This window comes from Ascaphus truei, chromosome 18 (genome assembly GCF_040206685.1).
Source record: "Ascaphus truei isolate aAscTru1 chromosome 18, aAscTru1.hap1, whole genome shotgun sequence".
Taxonomy (NCBI): Eukaryota; Metazoa; Chordata; class Amphibia; order Anura; family Ascaphidae; genus Ascaphus; species Ascaphus truei.
In genome coordinates this window covers 18,658,186-18,682,159 of record NC_134500.1, presented here as the reverse complement: position 1 = coordinate 18,682,159, position 23,974 = coordinate 18,658,186, and the positions used below count along the sequence as shown (strand labels likewise).

At 42.7% G+C, this 23,974-nt stretch overlaps 1 protein-coding gene across 3 annotated transcripts in view; it reads right to left on the bottom strand.

Annotated features, from left to right (window-relative positions):
* Window positions 1-23,764, bottom strand: part of TEX9 (testis expressed 9) — a 30,503-nt gene extending 6,739 nt beyond the window's left edge. Inside the window, exons 1-10 of one of the 3 annotated variants that reach the window (XM_075575760.1) lie at window positions 23,609-23,764; window positions 20,435-20,526; window positions 20,027-20,090; window positions 16,826-16,908; window positions 13,826-13,874; window positions 11,921-12,000; window positions 10,747-10,925; window positions 6,244-6,326; window positions 5,059-5,232; window positions 226-360 (exon numbers count right to left, since the gene is read on the bottom strand). In XM_075575760.1, the coding sequence (XP_075431875.1) occupies window positions 226-360; window positions 5,059-5,232; window positions 6,244-6,326; window positions 10,747-10,925; window positions 11,921-12,000; window positions 13,826-13,874; window positions 16,826-16,908; window positions 20,027-20,090; window positions 20,435-20,526; window positions 23,609-23,611 (942 nt within the window). In that variant the 5' untranslated portion in view covers window positions 23,612-23,764. Of the gene's footprint in view, window positions 1-225; window positions 361-5,058; window positions 5,233-6,243; window positions 6,327-10,746; window positions 10,926-11,920; window positions 12,001-13,825; window positions 13,875-16,825; window positions 16,909-20,026; window positions 20,091-20,434; window positions 20,527-22,519; window positions 22,728-23,608 lie in introns of those variants that run through there. The other 2 variants (XM_075575759.1, XM_075575761.1) reach the window with 2 other exon arrangements.
* Window positions 23,765-23,974: the final 210 nt, after the last annotated feature.

The following is a 23,974-nucleotide window of genomic DNA, read 5'->3' as shown; positions in this document are numbered from 1 at the left end:
GCAGGATTGCGTCTTTAAAAAGTTACTTCATTTCTAAACTGACTTTTTGCAAACAATTTCATGAATATTGTAAAATGCTTTAAAAGGGAAGAGGAACCAATTGGAACCAATACCAAGATGGCAGAAAACCATGGGAGCAAAAATGGTCCCTAGTAATATAAATATAGTGGTACTGCCAAAACACTGGTAAAGAACAAGAAAGTCCAGAATAAAAATTCAAGATACCTTGTTACTCTGTTTTAGTTTATTCAGCTCCATTTTATATCGGTCTGCTTCTTCAAGAGCCCTGTTTAGACGAACCTCTGTTGCACTGTGACTTGTCACAGACTGCTTTTGTATTCTTTTGAAATTGTCCAGTTCCTGGATTAAAGAAAAGAAAATGGTTATGGGGGGAGGGGGGTGGGAATCACCAGTAATAATCCTCTACACACAGGTCCTAGATCAGGAAACATGCACCGCCCACAACAACTGGTGACAATGTACAGCTACCATTGCTGGGTGAACAAGGCCTGGAGTGTTTAGGACAGGAATGGCCAACTCCAGTCCTCAAGACCCCCCCAACAGGTCAGGTTTTCAGGATATCCCTGCTTCAGCACAGGCTGCTCAATCAGTGGCTCAGTCTTCGACTGGGCCACCTGTGCTGAAGCAGGGATATCATGAAAACCTGACCTGTTGGGGGGGGGGGGGGGGGGGGTCTTGAAGACTGGAGTTGAGAACCCCTGCTTTAGAATACACACGTTTTGTTTGTAATTGTGCTGGCTCTCATGCTGTGCTATAAAATGCATCTTATACATACAGAACCAACTGATAAATGGGAACAAAATGCATCAAATCATATGAGTATACATTGCTACAAAAGCAGCATTTTTCCACTTAGGCAGGTAGAAGTTCCAAAGCGGTTTAGTTAGGGACCTCATAAGGACCAACATAAGCTTGTGACTCAAACTGCCCTGGAGTTCATGTGTGGCCCAATGTATCATTGATCTCTAATTACATGCTTTTAATGTCCCCGATTACAAGTGATCATGTCACTTCTATTCATTCCATGTGACTGAATGCCATTTTTATTTTCTTGCTGCAAAGTAATGTATTACTTGATCCTCCAGCATCAAATGGGTTACATTTCTGCCCAAGCTTCCCGTTAACCATTTTCAAAATATACATCTACCCTAAATAAAGGTTCAGCATTTCAGAATTCCATTTTTCAGAGCACCCTCATATTGTATAGTTGTGATAGAGATAGGCTGCCTCTATAGTAACCGTTGTTTCGCTCATTTGTAGGCTTATCATGTTCCGTAAATACCGCAAGAAGATCATGGGTATTATTACATCATCCCTTATTAGCAAGTCCTACTGAGTCCCTTCCAAGGTCCTATCTCAGCTAATATTTCAAAGCAAGAAAATAGTGTATGACCTCATGTCCCTCCTCGCTCCCCACCCTGTTGGAATAGCTAGCTTTTCCCCTTCAATCAGTATTTTGATCTTTAACTACTTCAGGAGTAGTCAACTCCAGTCCCCAAGGGCCACCAACCAGTCAGGTTTTCAGGATATCCCAGCTTTAGCACAGGTGGCTCAATCAGTGGCTCAGTCTTCGACTGAGACACATGCTGAAACATGAATATCCTGAAAACCTGACCTGTTGGTTGCTCTTGAGGACTGGAGTTGGCCATCCCTGAACTAGTTGGACCATCTACTGCAGCGGTGCGCAAATTGGGGGGTGCGCAAGATTGTTCAGGGAGGGCGCGGCGGTTGTAGAGGCCCCGCGCTCTTCTCCCAACGCATTTAAATGAATGCCAGGGGATCGCTCGAGGCCTCTGCAACGTCACTTACCTTTTCTTCTGCGACGCGTCGCCATGGCAACGCAGCATCAAATGACGCCGCGGGGTCATGTAACGTTGCATGGCAACGTGACGTCACGTGACCCCGCGGCGTCATTTGACATCGGAGAGCAGGAAAGGGAGGGGGGGCACGAGCAGGGAGGGAAGCAAGCAGGGAAAGATTGCACACCCCTGATATACTGTACTGTACAGATATAAGCAGGCTGGGAGTGTACAGATATAAGCAGGCTGGGAGTGTACAGATATAAGCAGGCTAAGTTGTCAAGGAGCCACACTGTTACTGCCCGCTGGCATGGAAAGTGTTAAAACAATGTTATGGTCAGTATTAACAAGGCAGCATGAACAACCCAAGTTTAATTTACTACTGCTGGGATCATTTCTATACTTGCCTAATGATTTTGTTGACTGCAATTGTCTCTAGATCCACCTAAATTACTTGTATGTTAGAATTTGTGTGATTTAAGATTGTATTAACAGGTCTTTAAAAAAAAAAAAAAAACATTGATGTTTTGATGCATATTTGTGGACCTTCATGAAACTAATTCAGTATAAAGTCATATGGAATATAAATTCATATTTCCAATCAGGAAACAGTTAAAAGTTCTTGAAACCCCCTTTAAAATTATTATTTTTTTAAAATCATTGCGGTCGAGAAGGCATCGCGCCTACTGCTTATATCTGATGCCTCTATATGTAAATTACGAGGTGAATGTCATGTATACATCAGAGAGATTGATCTGCCAGTCTTAAAGGTGCAATCCACCCTAACTAACCTCTGCATTTTACAGGATCGGAACCAGGGCTCCTTAAGAGCTGAACCGCACTATTTTCAGCTGCAGGAACCCCCAGTTCCCGAGCTACTGGTGAAGTTACCGGTATTACTTTCTGGTTTTCAAAGGGGATTTAAATGGCCATCCAATAGGAAGCTTAAACTGATCATGTTGTAGCTTTCCATTGGCCTGAGATTTGGTAACCATTTTGTTTCCCTTGAAAGGAGATTTAAACCTGCAAAACATCACCGGTAAGTATCTGAGGAACTAGAAGGTCCCCGGAGCGGAAAATAGCGCTGTATGCCTCCAGGGGACCCTTCATGACCCAACCATGTAAAAAATTGGGGTCAAAAAAAAACGAGCAGGATACAATTGTGTTGTTTCTTCTTCTCCAAGTTCTAAATACAAATGTTATTTTGTATTTTTAGAAGAATTACTCTGTGGATAGTGCTGGGATAATGCAGTTAATGTCCCATGCTAAATAATGTTAAGCGAGTAGCATCTATAAACAGGAGCTTGTGGACTGATTCATTCACGAGACTGTATCCCCCAGTGAGACAAGTGTAAGCCTCCTTCCCCGGCTCCTAAGGAATTACATCAAATCTCTCTTTCATTTGCTTACTCTGTGTTGGTTACCTTTTCATGGTGCGGGATTCATGCAGCCTTGGCATTGGTAATGCAATGATGGGCGCTAGGAACTTTATTCACACAAACGGCATCTTGTATAGTTTAATTATTGTTCACTGTTTGTGCTGTCTGTATCCTCTTCCCTAGCTGCCCCCAATCTGGGCCCGCTAGGGAGGTGTTAAGGCTGGTCTCCTTATAGGTTACCAAATGGATCCCTCTGCTGGGTAGTGCCGGTAGGGCTCCATCTCCTGTGGGCCCCGGCCGGGTCTTGTACTACTCTCCCTCGGTCTGCTGTCAGTATCTCCATCTCAGGTACTAAATGCCATCTTATGGCCTTCTGGGTGAGAGTCCGCTATGGACCCTCCGATTGGGCTGATCCAGCTATACCTCACGGCTGTGGCTTGGGGAATCCCTTCTAGGCATAGGCTTCCTCTATGGGAATCATGAGTAGTGTGAAGCCATTCCTGGGGACGCCATCTGTGTAGGGCACTTATTTATTTATAAAACATTTTACCAGGTAGTAATACATTGAGAGTTACCTCTCGTTTTCAACTGTCCCTAAATATAAAACAAAGGGGATCCTTACCCTATATCCTAGACTCATCTATATTATAATTATAACCTATACACAATATTCACAGTGAGGTACCTCCTCTTTGACTCCTCCTAGAAACCTCTCCCTGCTATATATATCCTGTGAGGACATACCTATCACTTGGCAGAAGTGGCACCATGTGATCGGGAAAGAGCGTCATATCTGTTTGGGTCCACTCTCCCACTACTAATTATTAGTAGACTTTAATGGAGGGCATCTTATTAGGTGACCATAGTAAAGGTCAACTTGTGGTTTGATGATTTAAATTAGTGAGAGATTTAGAGGTCATGATGGATACAGTGATCAAAAACACCTCAATTATGCACAAGGAAAGTTCTAACCTCAATCCAAATTAACTGGTAGTTGGATAAACCAATGTAAGGGCTCCAATATATCTTAAAAACAAATACAGCTTCCCAAATGATCTTTTCATGACTTGAGCTCTTATGACATGGTGTTGAATCTCGTTTTTTACAAACAAAACTCTGATAAACTTGTCTAATTCCGAATTATGAGCATCACCAACCAAAGCACAAAGCATCTAAGATCGGATGACATGAAGATGAAAATATTGTACTCATTTTAAGAAGTCATGTAACTGGCATGCGGCCAAAAAGATTATAGTAAATTAATATATGATCAGATTATATATATATTCAAAATAACCTTTGTATCCTGTCAGCACTTTACAACAGAGACAAGACGTGCTTCTAAGTAATTAATGGAGCTTTGTAATTGCACTAATATTCTGGTTGCACATACATAGCAATATCTATACCAAGAGACTAGTCATGTAATGGTTGGATCATTTTACCGTAATGTGCTATCCTAAATTAGTGCACAAAAGAATCAACTAGAACCTAAAAACCTGGTTTATGTGGTATCCCCACACGGACTCTAGTTGCCTATTACTGTGCTATTTGATTTAGCTGGTCAGATAACCTAAGGCAATGTTTTTCAACAGGGGTTCCCCGGAATCCCTTAAGGGTTACCTATGATTTTCAGGTAATTTGAAAATGGTACCAAATACAAATACCAATCTCACAAGCGCTATTAGAGAGGGTTGGGGTTCCTTACAATGCATCTGATCTCAGACGCGCTATTAGAGAGAGTTGGGGTTCTGCAGAATTTGACAATATAGATATAGGGTTCCTTAACAACAACAAAAACACTTTGAAAACTACTGACCTAGGGTTTGTAAGACAAATGCAACAAAATAGTTGGTTACCTTCTCTAATGCAGAGAGCTGATGCTGGAATCCATCGGTTTTTTTACTTGCTTCTTCAGACAGAGATTTATACTTTTCAGCCTGAGACTGCTGTATGTTGACTGTTCTCTGTAATCGAACCCGCTCTTCCTCCAGCTCTTTCACTCTTGATGTAAGATTGTGGTTTTCATCATCCTACAAATTACAAAAACAAACGAACTGTGTTAAGAAACAATAAAAAGAATAACCGGTCTACGCTGTATATACCTCTCTACGTCCCATAAGTATGATAGTATCATTTTACATTAAGTATCTCTGAGAATTTATGTAGCAGTCATCAAGTGCCGGTACGGGTCAGCGCACACTATCTGGCATTAACTCCAGGTGCCTTGAATGGGAAATAACGCTGGTGGTTACACCTTAGGGCAAGGCGGCCATCTTGGGTCCCACATTTTAGGGGGCCCCGCACTACCTCCTCTCATCGGCACCGGGATCCGATCTCCACCGACAGAAAGGTGCGAGCAGGAGGAGGGAGCGTGGCGCCCCTCCTCCAGCTCCCCGTTCTGGTCAGAAGGATCCCGGCGCCGACACCAGGAGAGAGAGGAGGGAGCGCGGGGCCCCCAGACCAGTAGGGAGGTAGGTGTGGGGGGAGGGGGTGGAGTGTGGTGTGTGTGCGCTCCGAGAGCTCCTATCTTTTTCCGGAGCAGGGCACCTCCTGTAGCGCAGCATTGCCATGGAGCCCGACGTCAAATGACACTGCGTTGTCATGGCAACGTGACGTCACATGCCACCGCATTGCCATAGCAACATGTCATATTACGGCGTCATGACGCCACGACCCTGCCGGAGGAGGGCCGGGTGGTGGCCTTGGGCCCCGCAAAACTTTATTACTACCAGCACTTGATGACCTGCCCCTAAATGGGTTCCTCTTATTGATCCCTTTGCTGCGAGGGTCTTATAAACACGTTAATCTGCAATTGTAGAGCAAAGCTTTGGATCTAAAAGCCCAGGAATAATATACGTCAGAGACTTTTAAACGTTTCGTTTAAACACCATTTTTACATATTTCTTTGTCTGTGAAAGAAATAATAAGTTAAATGTTGAAGACTGAGGGGGGGGGGGGTTCCCGGGGGGTTCCCCTCTAATAATAAGATGGTGTATTTTTCCCTTTCTGAGAGAGACCATAGGAAAATAGTGATGTTTTACCTTCTTATTGCACTCATGAGTTATGCTATCCAGCTCCTCCTGCATAACACGCAGCTTTGCTTTCAGAAACCTGATCTGGGCCTCTGTGAAATGTAAGCATATTACAGAGGAGTTGTTCAGATGCTAAACATATATATTTTTTCAATCAGATTGACAAAAAACAAAACAAAGTGCTCCTCTACAATAACAATAAAACACAACCATTCATTGTTGAAATGAGATCTGCAATTTTATATCGGAAATGCACTTACAACCATTTCTTTAGGCACATAATAGCAGGCGACAACAACATTTTTATAACAGGAGACATTTAAAACAGCACTCTGCCCTTCTCCATATTTGTTTTTACTTGACTGAACAAGGGTTCCCCCTGGAGCTGATCTGTAGTCCCCCGACCTCCCGAGATATGGGCATGGGGCAAGAACACCTCCTTATGGAAACATGTTCATACAGTACAGCTGCCAATACAAAGATGCAGCCTCGTCAGAAGACGTTGCACCTTTCTATCGGTGACCCCACAGCCATATTTGTCATTTTTTGTGTCAAACATCTGCACAAAAATGTCAATATCTCTGAACAAGGGAGCTCCCAGAACTCATGGGAACACTGCTCAACCCTGGGGGACCCCTCACCCCCCCCCCCCAACGTTCAAGCAAATTAAAATGAAGATAAAATGGGAGATTGCTGCTTTGTGTCTTGTCCTAGGAAGGTAAATATCTACTGTGTGGATGTGGAGATATATCTATCTTTGTACACACACACACACACACACACAGACACACACACACACACACACACATACACAGTGGTCGACAAATCACCAAAAAATCTACTCGCCACCTAGTACCACACGTGTGCTGCTTGGGCCAATAGGAGCTCGCCACGATGTTAAATCCACTCGCCCGGGGCGAGCAAATGTATAGGTTTGTCGAACACTGTATATATATATATATATATATATATATCATTAATAGTTATATATTATTGTAAATATTGATGAAACACTGCTGCACATTTTCAGACTACTTCTGTCATCTGGATTAGTTTCGGACTTTGCACAATAACCATTAAATAATCGTGAGTTTGGGTAATTGGGGGTAACACCCCTACATATTATTAGATCATCTAGAACAGCAATGTATGCAAAATAAGATCCGAAAATTAGGAAAAAGCTGAGTCGGCTTCACGTGTTGCAAAAGGGTTAAATGTATTGACACGTGGCAACCAATAGACCAGCAAGTGTAAGCTGGAATTAGACATGACTGCATCCCACGACCTTCCATTACCTCCTGGCACACAGCAGACTTTTCAAAATGATAAAGGTATTACTGACTAACGCGCTAAATAAAATATTTCCCTGATCACCATTCCAATACACAAGCAGAGCATTATATGCCTCTCATTTGGCAGCACTGTCTTTTCAGGGTCTGAGGCTCGTGGTCTCATCTTCCACAAGACGACTTGGCCGGCAGCCAATGCTGACATTGCAGCGCGATATCAAGGAAGCACAGACGTACTAGAGGTGATAGACATCCTTCAGAAGAGTCATGAAGCAAAGGCATTGCTCACACTCCCAGAATGCAAAACCACATGGGCTTTGCTGTAATGTCAGCAAGTCCTTTCACCTTTTTAACAGTGCATGTATTAGTGCTTTTATCACCTAAAATACACTTCTGAATTTGTGCGGCTGAAAATGTGCTTAACCGTGTACACTTTACTTAAAAAAACGGTAATGCTGAAATTTCATTGCAAATCAGGTATGTTTGATGCTGTACACAAAAGTTGCATTAAACAGAGGACTTCCTTTAGACATGACATAAATGTGACTCTACCAATTACAAGACTTAGGCCTCGGCCATGTTACCTGCTTGCTGGCGGAGGCGCGCTGAGGCGCGCTCCCGCTCAGCACTGAGCCCCTACAGCCGCAATTAGAGCGGCTTTAGTAGGGGCTCGCCTACGCTTCCGCAAGCGCGCGGAAGCGTAGGTCTTACCAGAATTTAAAATTTCCCGCTTGCCGGCGCACAGGGCCGGTCACATGAGCGGTTCGCCCAATGAGGGCGAACCAGCTCCGTGACGTCACTGGCCCGCCCCCGGCCTGCCCCCTGACGGCGTGCAGGGAAAGTACCCGCAAGGCCAGGGAAAGCACCCGCTTTCCCTGAGCCTCAGCGGGAAGCTTGGCCGAGGTCTAATCCTGCAACCAGCTTGTACTAGAGGGCCCACCTTAACAACTACACACGAAAATCTACTTTGGAATGTATTTTATTTAATGTTTAAAATCAGGCTTCCCCGTCAACTCTACTGGTTTTAGACGGTATCAACTGAAGAATGCAACAAAACAAATACCAACTGGGAATTTTCATCCGAGTCTTGTTGTATAGTAATAACAGAATAGGAAAACCCATCATGTGAAAACTTTTGATTGATACATATGGAATTTTACAAGTAGCTATTGAACCACACCCTGAGAGCCAAACAACTGCCAGGTTAAGGAGGAAGAAAAACAGAGAAGAATGGTTTATGGTATCATAAAAGCTCAATAAGAATGAAGAATGTGCGTTGATCCATTAAAAGATGTTGCTATAAGCAAAATAATCTTTATAAAAACTACAGTATTTATTAGCTGCAGAGTTTTTAAATTTGGTGTCTGTGATATTATTTCTCATACAGTAACTGTATCAAGTAATTTTATGGTGTGTTCTGTTATAAATTCACATTGCGACTCAATGATGGAGTCCATAAAAATGTGCTTGTATATTTTTCCTAAAACAATCTTACACGCAGTAATGATTGTATCTTTGGCACTTATCTAGTTTGTATATTCGAATTGCTAACATTTGTTCATCATTGATTTACTCCAAAAAATGAGATATGGGAACATATAATGAAGATTGGTTTTCTATGGATCTGTGTCTTCTTAATGACGATAGACAAGGGGTAGCCAACTCCAATACTCAAGGACCACCAACAGGTCAAGTTTTCAGGATCTCTCTGCTTCAGCACCGGTGGCTCAATTGAAGACTGGGCCACTGATTAAGCCACCTGTGCTGAAGCAGGGAAATCCTGAAAATCTGACCTGTTGGTGACCCTTGAGAACTGGAGTTGGCCACCCCTGCAATAGACGAACACAAAAAGTTTGAAATGTGTTTTGAATGGTCAGGAACAATTAAGTCGTACAGATATAAAAGGCCTCATATCTATATCCACCGTTTATTACAATTTGTCAAAGCCCTGTATGGGTGAAACGCGTTAGAGCGCACAGGGGACCTATTTCCCTCTATTATTCCACACTTTTTTGCTTATGGATTAAATAAAGGCTTTTTTGTACAGCACAGTCCAGTCGCCATACTTTGTGCGTGCAGTGCTCGCTGTTTCTCCCTGCAGAAGAACTTTTCGTTATACACTCCAAACAAGAGACTGCTCTAAATGCACAACAAACAATGTCCATTCTTAATAGCCTGCTTTAAATCCATGGAAGTGTATCTGCAAACCTCCAATGTCCAAACTGAACTAATTTAAGGCGATCTTAATATTGATCTTTGCTTTTCAATTAGAAGAGATCTGTTTTATTTATTTACAAACGTCCCAAGACTCCTCTTCAGTGGAACCACATAACTTTTCCTCCATTGTCTACTGCTTCTAGAATGGAGTCATGTCTATATGTGGCCCTTATCTGACCAAATCAATGGAGCAGTAGTAGTTACTCCGAAATCCTACCTACTCAGCAACTTTACGCACATTTGCCAAATGTGCAATCCCTTATAAATCAAAACATAATGAATCACATATTTTTAATAGGTTGAACTTAGATGACTAGCAGGTTGAAAAAAAAATCAGATAGTACAGGCATACCCCGCATTAGCGTACGCAGTGGGACCGGAGCATGTATGTAAAGCGAAAATGTACTTAAAGTGAAGCACTACCTTTTTCCCACTTATCGATGCATGTACTGTACTGCAATTGTCATATACGTGCATAACTGATGTAAATAACGCATTTGTAACAGGCTCTATTGTCTCCCCGCTTGCGCACAGCTTTGGTACAGGTAGGGAGACAGTATTGCTGTTCAAGACGTGCTGACAGGCGCATGCGTGAGCTGCCATTTGCCTATTGAGCGAGATGTACTTACTCGCGAGTGTACTTAAAGTGAGTGTCCTTAAACCGGGGTATGCCTGTATATGTACCATATGTACCATGCAATCCATTTTAAACAGCCTTTTCATTTTAAAATTAATGACTGGAGGAGTAATTGTCATTCTCGTTTCACCACAGTAGTAATAAAATAGTTAGATATGTGCAGTTTACAGTACACGCTCCCTCCCAGACTATAGTGCAGGAAATGCAGAAGCAGGAACAGTGCACTGTTCAGGATAATATTACAAGAATGATTTACATTACCTATCATAGTCATTAAGGCCATTAAGTGGGGCAACACGTTTTAGAAGACATTTGTTAGAATGGTACACGATGCTGTAACATTTCGGATTGGATATTAAATGATAATACCTGCTCCGATTTCATTGCTTATTCCTGGAATGACATCATCTTCCATATTCTCCGGCAGCATCCCTTCCTCCAGTTTACACTCAATCTTGCTAATGGTTTTTGCAAGAGAAAAGTCTGTGCTGTCTGTTGGGATTGCAACATCGTCTGCCGCTTGTGTGTCTGTACTTGGGAATCTGCCCCTAGAAATATAGTATGATAATGCTGCTCAAACTCAACCCTACGTGTTTAGCCGACCATGTCCCATGCAATATGTTGCAGGCTTTTCCAATACTTTGGGTGTTATTCATCAAAACGGTGATCATGCAAATCAGGGCACTATCACACTGAAACTCCCATTGAAGCCAGGGACCCCTCGCCAGAGCATTTTATGGTATTCTGTAAAACAAAACTCCAGAATTGTACTGTACAGTATATATACACCAGCCTTCTTAACCTTTGATAGATGTGCAATCTGTGCACATAGGATAAAAAGTGATCCACTTGGAAATTCTTAAGAAAATGCCCATGTGAACATTCTTAACTAGTTTTCCATTTTTTGAGAAATAAATTGTGGTATCCATGCCTATTCAGTTGCGTTCTTTGTATTTGGGCTAACAGAATATTGAGCATATGTATGAAGATGATTCAATAAGGGAGGAGCGGCTCTGAAAGTAAACTCTGTAAACAATGACACCGAGTTTCGATCAGTGGAACCTGGTTCAATTCCCGATATCAGCTCCTTGTGACTAGGGCAAGTCACTTTATCTCCCTGTGTTTCATCCACCAAAAAACAGATTGTAAGCTCATCTGGGCAGGGACTGTGTCTAACAATCCTATGCGCTGCATACAACGCACTATACTGTCATTGTGAAGCACAAATGTATGAAACATGTTATTTGAGTTGTTTCACTTATTTATTGAGCAATATCTGGCAGATTTAACCAATACAATGAAATAAGAAAACTGCACCATTTACAGGTGTAAATCGTGACCTTTATAATATTGCTTGGGGCAACATCTCCCATTACTGCTCTATTATAGAAATGGTTAAAGAGTAACTTCAGATTTTGTAACATAGTTATAAGGCTGCTAACTGACTGCTAATAATTACTTTCCCAAACCCCTTTTGTAGGTCTTTCCTACAAAAAAATAAATAAATAAATTATATTATATAATAAATATACAGTGCTGTTACCCCAAAGTTGTTTTCTTTCCTTTGGTCCCAGAGGAGGGCCTTGTTCGAGCTGTAGATTTTGCATTAGCCTTGTTTTGATTCTGTAAAAATAAGTAATTGTCACTGGATTTTAAAGTGGCAGACAAAATATGTGCGCTGAGCTTAATAATTCAAGTTCTGATATCTTTTCATTTGTATTCTGTATAGTTTTTAAACAACTATTGCTATGCAATGTGTCACAGGCACCCTGTGATCACCAAACGGTTAAAAGTAAGGACCAAAAGGGCACTGTTGAGTAAAACTCATTTGGAATGGAAAGTACATTATTAACATCTTCACTGCTTTACAGCACTGAAATTATGGCTCCAGCAATAAAGTACAGGCAAATTAAATACATACTCATTAAAAGTCTTCCAAACAGTTTGTATGAAACAATCTCAATCACCCATTATCTATAGGTGTTGAACCTTTCACTATAGCGACATTTGCAACTTTAATAGTCTATCTAAAGATTGTTGCGGTTTTTCAAGCTTATTTACAATTTTAACATTTATTCAGACCCGGTGGTTGAAGTGTTATTAAAAAGATCTTTGGATCTCATTTAAAAAAAAAAATGTCTTGTTTTATTTATGCTACAAGAATAGAAATGCAGTGTATGTTGTATCAAACCCATTGTTATTTTAAAAAAGACGTGAAAGTTTGTTTTGTAAATCAAAACAGAACAGTAGGCCATAGCCCCTTTATCATCGTACTTAGACCACCAATAAATCTTGTCCAATAAAAAAAGTTATCACAACCTTAAGAGAAAAAAAAGATCTTGCCAGAATCGATTCAGCTAATAAAACATAATTTCTGTGACTTTAATTAACACGTTTGCTCCTGCTCCTCCAATATAATTAGGTTATTTATAAATTATGAATAACAATGTACCAGTTTGAGCAAAATCATTCAAAACTCATGCAAGACAAAAGGAACATACAAATTGTAGCTATGCCATTCATACATCATCTACGTATCATACAAAAAACGATTATAGACCTTAGCAGTAGATCAGCCTTTTAGGTATTATAGCATCCCCACCATTGACAAGGTTACAGGCACTGGTTGAAGTGTAATGAAATGTACTTATTTATCTACAACCTTACAATTCCACTTTCTTCTTCCCAAGTACCAGCCTCACGTTGCATAGCCAGCAACCAACCTCGCACTGATGAGACCCAAAAGGTTGAAACAGCTGTCTGTAAGTTTACTGGCTCTGCACTTCTTTAACCCAAGCAGTGCTGAAAAGCTGTGTAATAAGGCACGCATATTCCACAGGGGCTCATGTTGAAATGGATGAGAAGTAAAAAAAAGTGACACACTGTGCTCATTTGCACGTCATTACCCAGAATCCCTGGCTGCAGTGGAAGCACTGTTTGCCAAGCGATAATGGGGAAAGATAGGGTTGCAGGCCTGTCTGGGACATGCAAATGCACCATAACTGATATTTGTATTTACTGTACTTTTTTCTTTGAAAGGGAATTTATTTTAGAAAGCCACTCCTTCAGATTTTTATAGTACACATACATGAAGCTTAAATCTTTCTAAAATTGTCCAAATCGCTTTCTCCCAATGTTTAACAAATGTAGATTTTGTTTAACCTTTTGAGTGCTGGGGCTTCCGGATCATGTGACCAGACCCAGATTCCAGAATCATTAGTGGGGAGGACTCCATTTCCATTTCGATCCGGCTGGCCTCTCTGTCAGAGCAGTCAGCCCAATAAGCCCTTAGAAAACGAACAAGTGACCATGACGAACCTGGTACGTCCTAAGGACCTCTGGCATGCATTAAACAAGGCACAGTACCACTGCTTTTTTTTCCAATCCACAATAACGTCTGGTTAATATAATGGCAAAAGGCAACTGTAGCCAAATGTAATTTTATTACCTTGACATGAGAGAGTGTTAAGGTCGGTACTTCTGGGGAAAGCAGCTTTCTAGAGTGGTAAAAGAAAAGAATGTTAATATCTGTGCATTGAACTTCTACATTTTAATTCCGTGTTGCTCAATTGACATGATCTATAAACAAAAAACAAAACTGTGCGCTACTACCTAACTACCTATTAAGTTTAAATGTAGAAATGTACACAGTGCAGTGACTATACCATCAAATAAGTGATGAAAAATTAATAAAAAATTAAACCACAAATCCCACAGTGAGATAATTATGCATTAAATAATAAATGCCACATAACCGTGTTAGGAATAAGGGCGTCTGCAGCTGTAAACGCAGGGGTGGCTCAGCACCCCACACACACTAAGAGAATGGAAACAAAAGAAAACAGCGCACAACGCCAAATAGTGAAGTAAATTCAACAATATATTATAAAATTAAAAGGGGGTAATATATCTGCGTACATGAAAAAGATAGGTAAAAGGCATGTAGTGTGTATCACACTGTTTACCACTCGGCAGCTGTTAGCTGTAGATTCAGGTGCTTGCTTCCCTCTGCTGATGCAGCTCGGTTGATTCTGGGGCAGGACGTCAGTCTTTCACTCCCAGGGGGATTTCCCTTCATGCAGCCAGGTTCAGCAGCTGGTATTGGGGCTCGGTGAAATCGCTCCGGCTTCCTGGCCGATATGGAGCTGCTCCTATACCCCAGCAGGTATATTCTCTGCACAGAGGTAAGACCGCAGCTCACTGGGGTGCCCTCAGCGTGCCACGATGCCGCTCCGTCGCGGGACGCTGTGTAGTGACGTCACTGTCTCCACAGCAGTGGTGGATTCAATAGGGAAGTTTGAACAGTCTTACAAAGTCTCTCACAAGTGTCCAAAACAGCACACAGGATGAAATAAAAACAGGACAGGCCAGTACATAGACAGGATGAAGTAGTTAATTCTACGAAACGCGTTGGATGTAATATTCTATTGCCATATATCTGCCTATATTGGCCTTTGTCTATGTACTGGCCTGTCCTGTTTTTATTTCATCCTGTGTGCTGTTTTGGACACTTGTGAGAGACTTTGTAAGACTGTTCAAACTTCCCTATTGAATCCACCACTGCTGTGGAGACAGTGACGTCACTACACAGCGTCCCGCGACGGAGCGGCATCGTGGCACGCTGAGGGCACCCCAGTGAGCTGCGGTCTTACCTCTGTGCAGAGGATATACCTGCTGGGGTATAGGAGCAGCTCCATATCGGCCAGGAAGCCGGAGCGATTTCATCGAGCCCCAATACCAGCTGCTGAACCTGGTTGCATGAAGGGAAATCCCCGTGGGAGTGAAAGACTGACGTCCTGCCCCAGAATCAACCGAGCTGCATCAGCAGAGGGAAGCAAGCACCTGAATCTACAGCTAACAGCTGCCGAGTGGTAAACAGTGTGATACACACTACATGCCTTTTACCTATATTTTTCATGTACGCAGATATATTACCCCCTTTTAATTTTATAATATATTGTTGAATTTACTTCACTATTTGACATGATCTATAACCATGCAAGCAAACATTGCGAGGTTTACGAAATTACTTTAATCAAAATTAGTCAGTACCATCTTTACATTCATAGTTACCTTTATTTTGCATACTACAATTCTTAAATTAACAAAACGCACAGTTAGTGCAATAAGAATGCTTTCGTTTGAAGAAAACCACATAAATAAACATAAACATGCTTATATTCAAAGAACAGTATCCCATCATTTAAAAACAGTGTTATATAAGATGTGTATCCATAAATGTAGCAGTTTTATATCTGCTAGATGAGATATTTGCATGATTCTATTGATTAAGTAGCAATCACTTTTCTACAGCAAAAAGCAAAGGTCATGATCTGGGTGAGAACCAAGTTTTGCTCAAAGAAAACCCTTTGCATTTTGCTGCTTTAAAACAGAGATTATACTACTGTCAGTAGCACAGAACACAGGCTGTGGAAGAACAATATTTCAGTTGTGTTGACTTCTGACAGCAGTTTACACAGGATATGTACTTTATTTGTGGTTTGAAAATGTGAGCGCATCTTTGTGGTCATTAGGTCAAACATTTTATGATGGTAGGAAACGAGTAACTCCGTTAAAAGGAAAACAAGAAAAGCGACGTAATTTCAATGGAGCAGTTAAACTTGCTGTGTCAAAAGAATCCTCAGTGTAAGTAGTTTCCTTAGAAAGATTCAATCAACCTTACAGTCTTGTGAAAAGAATCAATAGGATTCGCTTCTTGTCAGTAAAACTGGATCCAGCTACTTATCTTTATTTGTTTGACTAATGATGGCACCATAATTACTCTGTAAACAAAGGAACAAAGCTGCCCTAACAATGTTAATGACCGAGTAATGTATTTTAGTGATAACAATTTCCCAATCATCATAAACCATTAGAATGTTAAAACAAAAGTTAAAAATACTTATACCTGTACTTTTTTTTTTCTATATTATTATTTTTTAAAGGTGTCAATCAGCTACATTAAAAAGTGCCAAAGTCCTTGGTTGCACAGCAAGGAGAGTAAACATTGTTCAAATTCAGACGAGTTTGGCATCACGGAATATTACACTTTATTATTTGCTGCTTGCCCAAAATCTACATTTTGCAGCACCATGTTTGTTTGTTATTCAATTTCACCAGGAACTAAAATAATATATATGCATTGCTTTACCCATTAAATTATATATTATATATATATATATATATATATATATATATATCATAATCGTTTATTTTCTTGATACACTCGAGTGCTCCTTTAAGGTTTCTTTTTTGTATAGTATAGTATACACACACACACACACACACACACACACACACACACACACACACACACACACACACACACACACACACACACACACACACACACACACACACTTCAAGCAGCACTTTTTCTTCTGGAAAGACTTGGGTAGGCTATTATAATAAGAAAGGGGTTTGTAATGCAACATTAAAAAAGTTGTACCTCAGGTTTTCATCCTCATTGTCGTCGTCAAACAGCCTAACCTGTGTCAGTGTTGGCCGTGACAATATTTCTTGCTGCTCCCGCTGTAATGACCAAAATACGTGTTTTTTCCCCCCCATCCTGGTTCAATGCTGGTCATCTGACACATAATTTTTCATCACATACGGTGTGTATCACCACTCAAAATACACGTGTGATATGTCTTAGCCCCTTTTTTGTCATTAGGTTTTATTTATATAAAAATGTACACCCTCTACTACGTTATCAAAAAAACAAACATATTCCGTTTTCACACACAATACCTTGTACACCTGCTGTGGTTAACCTAGTACATATATAAATGAGGCCATGTCAGCTACTTAGTATTCTTATATTAGGAAATATTTGTGTTAAAATGTGTAAGATCTTGCACTTATAGTCTCAAAGATTTCATTTACTACCAAAACTACAAATAAATTCAACAGTTTAAAAAAAAAAAAAAAAAAAAAATCTTGTATGAAATATACTTATTTATTCTCATTTACCTCTGCAATGAAAGAACAAATGTCTCTATAGACCTGTCTTCCACAGGTGCATTTACAAAAACCCTGCTACTTTAAAGAAAAAAGTGGAGAGGCGTCAGCACTCCTGCGCACTTTTTATGTCGCAGGTTTTTCTCATGCACCTGTGGAAGACTGGTCTATTGGGACATTCCTCCCTCCACTGCAGAGGTGTAAGGAATCCACACCTCAGTTTACTGCTTACCTTGCCTGACAGACCTGTGCAGTCCTGGAACACTCCCCATGATATCTACTGCAGCTGTGCAAGCTATTACTGCAGCCCAAGCCTGGGTTCAGTGATTAGAGCAATGCTGTCACACGCCCCTTCTGCTATTGGTTCGCTGACCTTTAAATACAGCATTCCCACAATGCTTCTCTGCCGAGCATAATCCTTATTGGATGTTCACTGTGTTTGCCACAGCCACCTGTCTTGGCCGCCTTGTTGCTGTTTTCATGTTCATGTTCATGTTCCTTGTTCCTAGTTCATGTTCCTAGTTCCTGGTTCTTGGGGCCTGCTGCTCTCTCTCCATTGCAGAAGCCGTGTCCTGGTTCCTGTGCTGAAGTGGTGGATCTCCAGCGTAACTTCAGCTCCCTGTTTCCTGAGGCCTGCTGCCCTTCCCATAGCAGAGGCCTGTCTCTGAGTCCAGAGGTCTGTAGCTCTCTCTCCCCGCACAGGCTCGTTCTGGACTCCTGCGCTGAAGCATTGGTTTACCAGTGCTGCCTGGCGGTGTGCCCACTCCAGTCAGCCTTCTCCTTTCTGAGACCGGCGCCATGGGCCGTGGACGCCACTCGCGCAAACCCCGTTTCCGACCTGCAGCAATTTCGCTGAAGCAGGAAGACCTGCTTGATCTCCTGTTGCCGACTCCCTGCTTGGACTACGTTTACCATGATGTCTCCAATCATGACCCTGGCTCGTCCACTGACTACGCTGCTCTCTCCAGTCCCGACCCTGCTATGTACGACTACGAACTGCGCAATCCGGATTAGCCTGCGCGGTCTAAGGTCTGTGCTTTTACAACCCCACCTCAGCCACGCGGTTCGACCCTGGTTTGTGGCGAGCACAACCATGACAAGAGGTGAATGAGAATTCTCACAGTTTGTGTTAGGACCTGCAGAGTGGTCATGCCATGACGTGGCTGCAGGCTTATAACGTGTAGGCCAAAGAGTTTAACTAAATGACCCTTACTTATGAGAAGACAAACAGTTAAGTATTTAACTATATATATTTTTTGGATGTAGCGTTGGAAATTTTTGTCTTTCGTTATATGCATTTGGTCACACCCAGTAGCAGTTGACACAAATATATATGATATGGTGGGGGTTGGGGTTAGAGCTTGCAGGGATTGTGTGTGTTTACTTTCAGTCGTTCAGACCATACTGCCTGTGTTCACACTGCAAGATGTTTGCACTTATTATTACATTCTAGCACTGGTACGAAAACAACACATGGAGCATAATCTTTAGCTTTTGAGGTTACCATGGTAACCAGACAGGGCTCCATGTTTACTTCCCGGTAGAGCCGCCAACAGAATTTTGGGGGCCCATGGCAAACTTGAAGAATGGGGCCCCTGCAAATCTTACGACATAATCGCATTTTGTCTACTTTACCCCATCATGTCTCTTTGTTCCCACCCTCCCCCTAGTGTCTTTCTCTCTCTCCTTTTCCCCCTAGTGTCTCACATCCTTTGTCATTCCATCTTTTCCCCGTGTCTGTTCTCCCCTCCTGTCATGTTTCTCTTCTTTTCCCCCAAATGTCTCTCTCCTCTCCCCCCTAGCATGTCTCGTTCTTCTTACACTGTTCTCCCCTCATGTATTTATTTTATTTCCTCCCTCTTTTCTGACGCATGCCATTCTCTTTATTTAATTCCCCGTGTATTTTCCCCCGAATATCATCCTCTCTCTAAAAATCTAATGTTTCTCTCCCATTCATGTCTCTCTCTCTCTCATCCCCCTCATATGTCTCTCTCTCTCTCCTCTCCCCCTCATATGTCTCTCTCTCCTCCCCCTCATGTCTTTCTCTTCTCCACCTCAAATGACTCTCTTCTCCACCTCAAAAGGTCTTTCTTTCTCCTCATGCTTTTATTTTCTGTCTTCTTCCTTTACATGTTTTTTTATCCCCATGATTTAACCCTTCGCTCACCTTTCCCAGTCTGTCTCTCAGGCTGCAGCCTCAGCCCCATGCTACTCTACGTGAAGCCCCACGCTTCTCTATGTGAAGCCCCGCCCCATGACCTAGGCCCCGCACACCTACAGAGGCTCTGCAGAGGAAGGGATTTCCCCTCTGTTATCTTCCTGCTGCATCTCAGAGCCGTTGCAGAAAATTAATGTGCGGGCAGGGGGCCGGAAGCCCTAAACACACCGGGCCCAGGACAGCAGTCCAGGCTGTGCCTCCCTGAAACGCTTATATCTCCTAAACAATGCATCAGATTAAAAAAAAACGTGTTGGAGAAAGCAAGAAAAGATGTCTCAAAGTTAGTACAAAAAAAAAAATAAGATACAAAAACCTGTCTTTTTTAATTATGCAATATGATTGATGTTGGTAATTACATGATTCTATATTGGTCCTATGCCCTCTTACATGTATTCACGCGCAAACAGGATGAATACATATGGGCTGACTGATGTGCATGTAGACACTTTGTTGCATGCACAATTTCCTCACCATCACTTCTTCTGCCTCACGCACCAGCTCAGCTGTCTTTGCCTCCAGTTCTGCATTTAATCGCCTAAGAGAAGGAAATTGTCTATGATTGAAGAACTCATGTTTGTTCATTAAAACTGACATGCAATAGACCAGGGGTGGCCAAGTCCAGTCCTCAAGGGCCACCAACAGGTCAGGTTTTAAGGATATCCCTGCTTCTGCACAGATAGATAGATAAGATAGATAGATAAGATAGATAGATAAGATAGATAGATAAGATAGATAGGTCAAACTGATACACAGGGTTAGTCTTAATGTGACATTAATGCCACATTAGGTGGCTTAGCAGCTTTATGGATTTGGGCCCCATTGGAGGTAAATACTGCATATTTTCTTTGCCATGTTCTCAGAATTGTGTATACAACTTACTTGTATTCTTCCTCCTTAGCTAGCAGATTATCTTGTGGGGTCTTCTTTGGAGCAGCTGATAATGGCAGTCCAGCATATCTGTTTTTCTTTGCCTTGGGATAGAGAATAAAGAACAATAATTCACATATTTGTTTGGTACACTGCAGATTCAGTCCACGGGCAATTTATATGTAATTGCATGTCACGTGTCTGTAAGGAATCAGGGAGCACGTCCCTTGGGGCATGCTCCCTCCTTACCCACTCATGGTACCGCAGCTGCGGCTGCCTCCGCTACCCCCGATATCCATACGCGCAACCCCGATCTACTTACAGAGCGCGCGCGTACCCGCTCCTCTTGTGCACCCTCCACGGAGCTCAACTCCGCCCCCACCGGTGCACCACTATCACGAGCCGCGCGGCAAGTACTAATGACCTCCTTGTCTCCTGTGCCTTTATTCCGGTCCTCGCTGGGACCGCGCCTCCGTTCCGCCCCCTCTCCTATTGGTTCCTGGTCCCTTAAATATCCGGTTCCAACTCACTGTCAGTGCTCAGCATAATTCCTCGTAACCTAGTGCCTTGCTCTTGTCTTTCAGTTGCTACCTTGTTATTGACCCGGCCTGCCTGCGAACCCTCTCTGGAATTGGACTTCGGCGTACCCTCGACCTCGTGTACAAAACTAACCCTGAACTCAGCTCCACGGATACTGACTACGCTGCTCTCTCTACCCCAGACATTGGTTTACGGACTTCAACTATTCTGCCATCTCCTGCCCAGGACTGGCGAGTATACCAACTACCCCTCTTTCTACAGCCCAGACCCGGCAATGCTAACTACCACCCTCTGGGCACGCCTCCGCTGCTGTGGGTGTGTGGTATTCTTCCTTCCCACCTCAGTACCGGGGTCTGGTCTGGTTTGTGGGCAGCACGAGCGTTAGTGTCAAGGCTGATGTACCTCTTCACTACCAAGAGAGGGTGTGGGACAACTGAAGAGCTATGTATGCTAATAAATTACAGCTCGTTTTCTGCACTGTTTTGCAGTCGAGAAATGATTAGCAGTATATATAAAAATACCACTGTAGTTAAACCCTTGCTTGTGTATAGCCCATATAAAAACCAATCCCATATACCCTTAAAGTTACACAATTATTTAAAAATATCACTTTGCATGTCTAAGACAGGTCTACAACAATCTTTCCCCATTACCGACATGCTTCCACTGCAGCCAGGGATTCTGGGTAATGACATGCAAATGACCACTCACAGTGAGCCACTATTTACTTCTTAAACATTTTAACATGCCTGCCATATTATACACAGCTTTTCAGCACTGCGTGGGTTAAATAAGTACATAGCCAGTAAACCTACTCAGACAGCCATAGAGCGACTAACGGTGAGTGCTGATTTGCATGTCATTACCCAGAATCCTTGGCTGCAGTGGAAGCATTGTATGCTAAGTGATAATGGGGAGAGACAGAATTTCAGATCTGTTTGAGACATGCAAATGCACCACAAGTGGTATTTTTTTTTACTGTACAGTGTAGGGTTTTTGTCGCTTGTTTATTTTTACCCACAACTGTTTAAATATCAACCATATATACATCCCCTTAACCCCCTTCTTACTTCATAATCCTTATGTACACGAGCCCTATATGACGAATCTGAATATTAACCCCATATATTCCATAGTAGTTTTACTGAATATGTCCTTGGTTACACCCAAACTTCTATAATCCATGTGCAATTTAACCACATATTCCCCTATATACTGTTATACGATCATCCCTACTATCTAGAGCTCCCTCTCCCTCTCCAGATACACATTGTAAGGGTTTAAACCACTCTACCTCTATATTTACAACACGATTTATATATTCACATGTAGATTAACCCCATAGGATATAAACCATATAACTATTAACTACATATGTCCCTACAGTTACACTTTTCTACAATTCATTAGTTTATTAAACCCATATAATCCATCACTATTAACCCTATATACCCCATTACTCCCCTTCTTGCTTTATAACCAAAAGGTGCATTAACCCTTCATAAACCATATGAATCTCAGACCCCTGTGTCCTATATTAGCATATTAACGGCATACCTTCCTATAGCATCACCCCTGCTATACACGCGCCGGGGTGACGTGGTTACCTTGTTGGACGCGGCAGATCGGCCCCGGTTATCCGCCATTGTTATTGTTATTGTACTCGCTAACGGCAGCGTTCGGTTGCCAGGCAACGGGCGGCATCGTCTCTCTAGTGAGAGCAGTAAAAACCCGTGAGCCTCCTGGGCTGCAGCGTGGTCTTGTTTTGTGTGAAGCACACGGTCACGTGACCAAGTCTGTGCTGTCTTTTGTCTCCTTCACAGGATTCAATGGGAACGATTCAAAGCTTGAATTGTTGTATTCGGTGTGGGGGGTACAACACACACATACATATCTATCTATCTATCTATCTATCTATCTATCTATCTATCTATCTATCTATATGTGCATGTGTGTGTGTATATATATATATATATATATATATATATATATATATATATATATATATATATATATATATATACATGTAGAGGTATCAGTACCGTGTTAGCCGAGCTTCAATAATCAAAAAATAAATAGATGATACCGTTCTGTGGCTAACGAAATGTTACCATCGCCGGAAGAAGAGATCAGTGTATCTCGAAAGCTCGCACAAATAAAAGCATTTCGTTAGCCACAGAACGGTATCATCTATTTATTTTTTGATTATATATATATATATATATATATATATATCTCTCTCTCCCCCACCTAAGGCCTCGGCCATGTTACCTGCTGGCGTGCTGAGGCGCGCTGAGGCTCGTTTTCCCTGGCCTTTAGTCAGCGCGCCATCAGGGAGCGTGTCGGGGGGCGGGCCAGTGACATCACGGAGCTGGTTCGCCCTCATTGGGTGAACCGCTCATGTGACCGGCCTTGCGCGCCGGCAAGCGGGGAAATCTAAAATTCTGGTAAGCCCTACGCTTCCGTGCGCTTGCGGAAGCGCAGGTGAGCCCCTACTAAAGCCGCTTTAATTGCGGCTGTAAGGGCTCAGTGCTGAGCGGGAGCGCACCTCAGCGCTTCCGCCAGCAAGCAGCAACCATGGACGAGGCCTAAGGGCTGGGACCCGCTGCGCCCGTTGGCGCGGGCGGCGGCGTGAGCTCAACTTACCATTCCGGTTTGAACTCACGATCGGGTCCCAGTCCCTCCTCACTTGTAACTTGCGACATACTGTGACGCGGCAGCCAGCAGGAGACACGAGAGAATGGTGTTCTCTTGCGGCAACGCGTCACATGGTACGCGAAGGGGCCAATCATAGACTGGCTCCCTTCAACGAATGGCAAGTGCTGTGAGCCCTGCTTTGTTTTGGTCCCCGCCCCCCCTCCGTCATGGCCGCGCCCCCTCACATCATGGCCGCGCCCCCCCCGACCCGTTTGGCCACGCCCCCCCCCCCCCCCCGCTCCGAGAAAAGTATCATGTAGACCGCAGATCGCGGTACAGCGAGTTGCACGCGCCGCCGGCAAGCAAGCCAGCCGT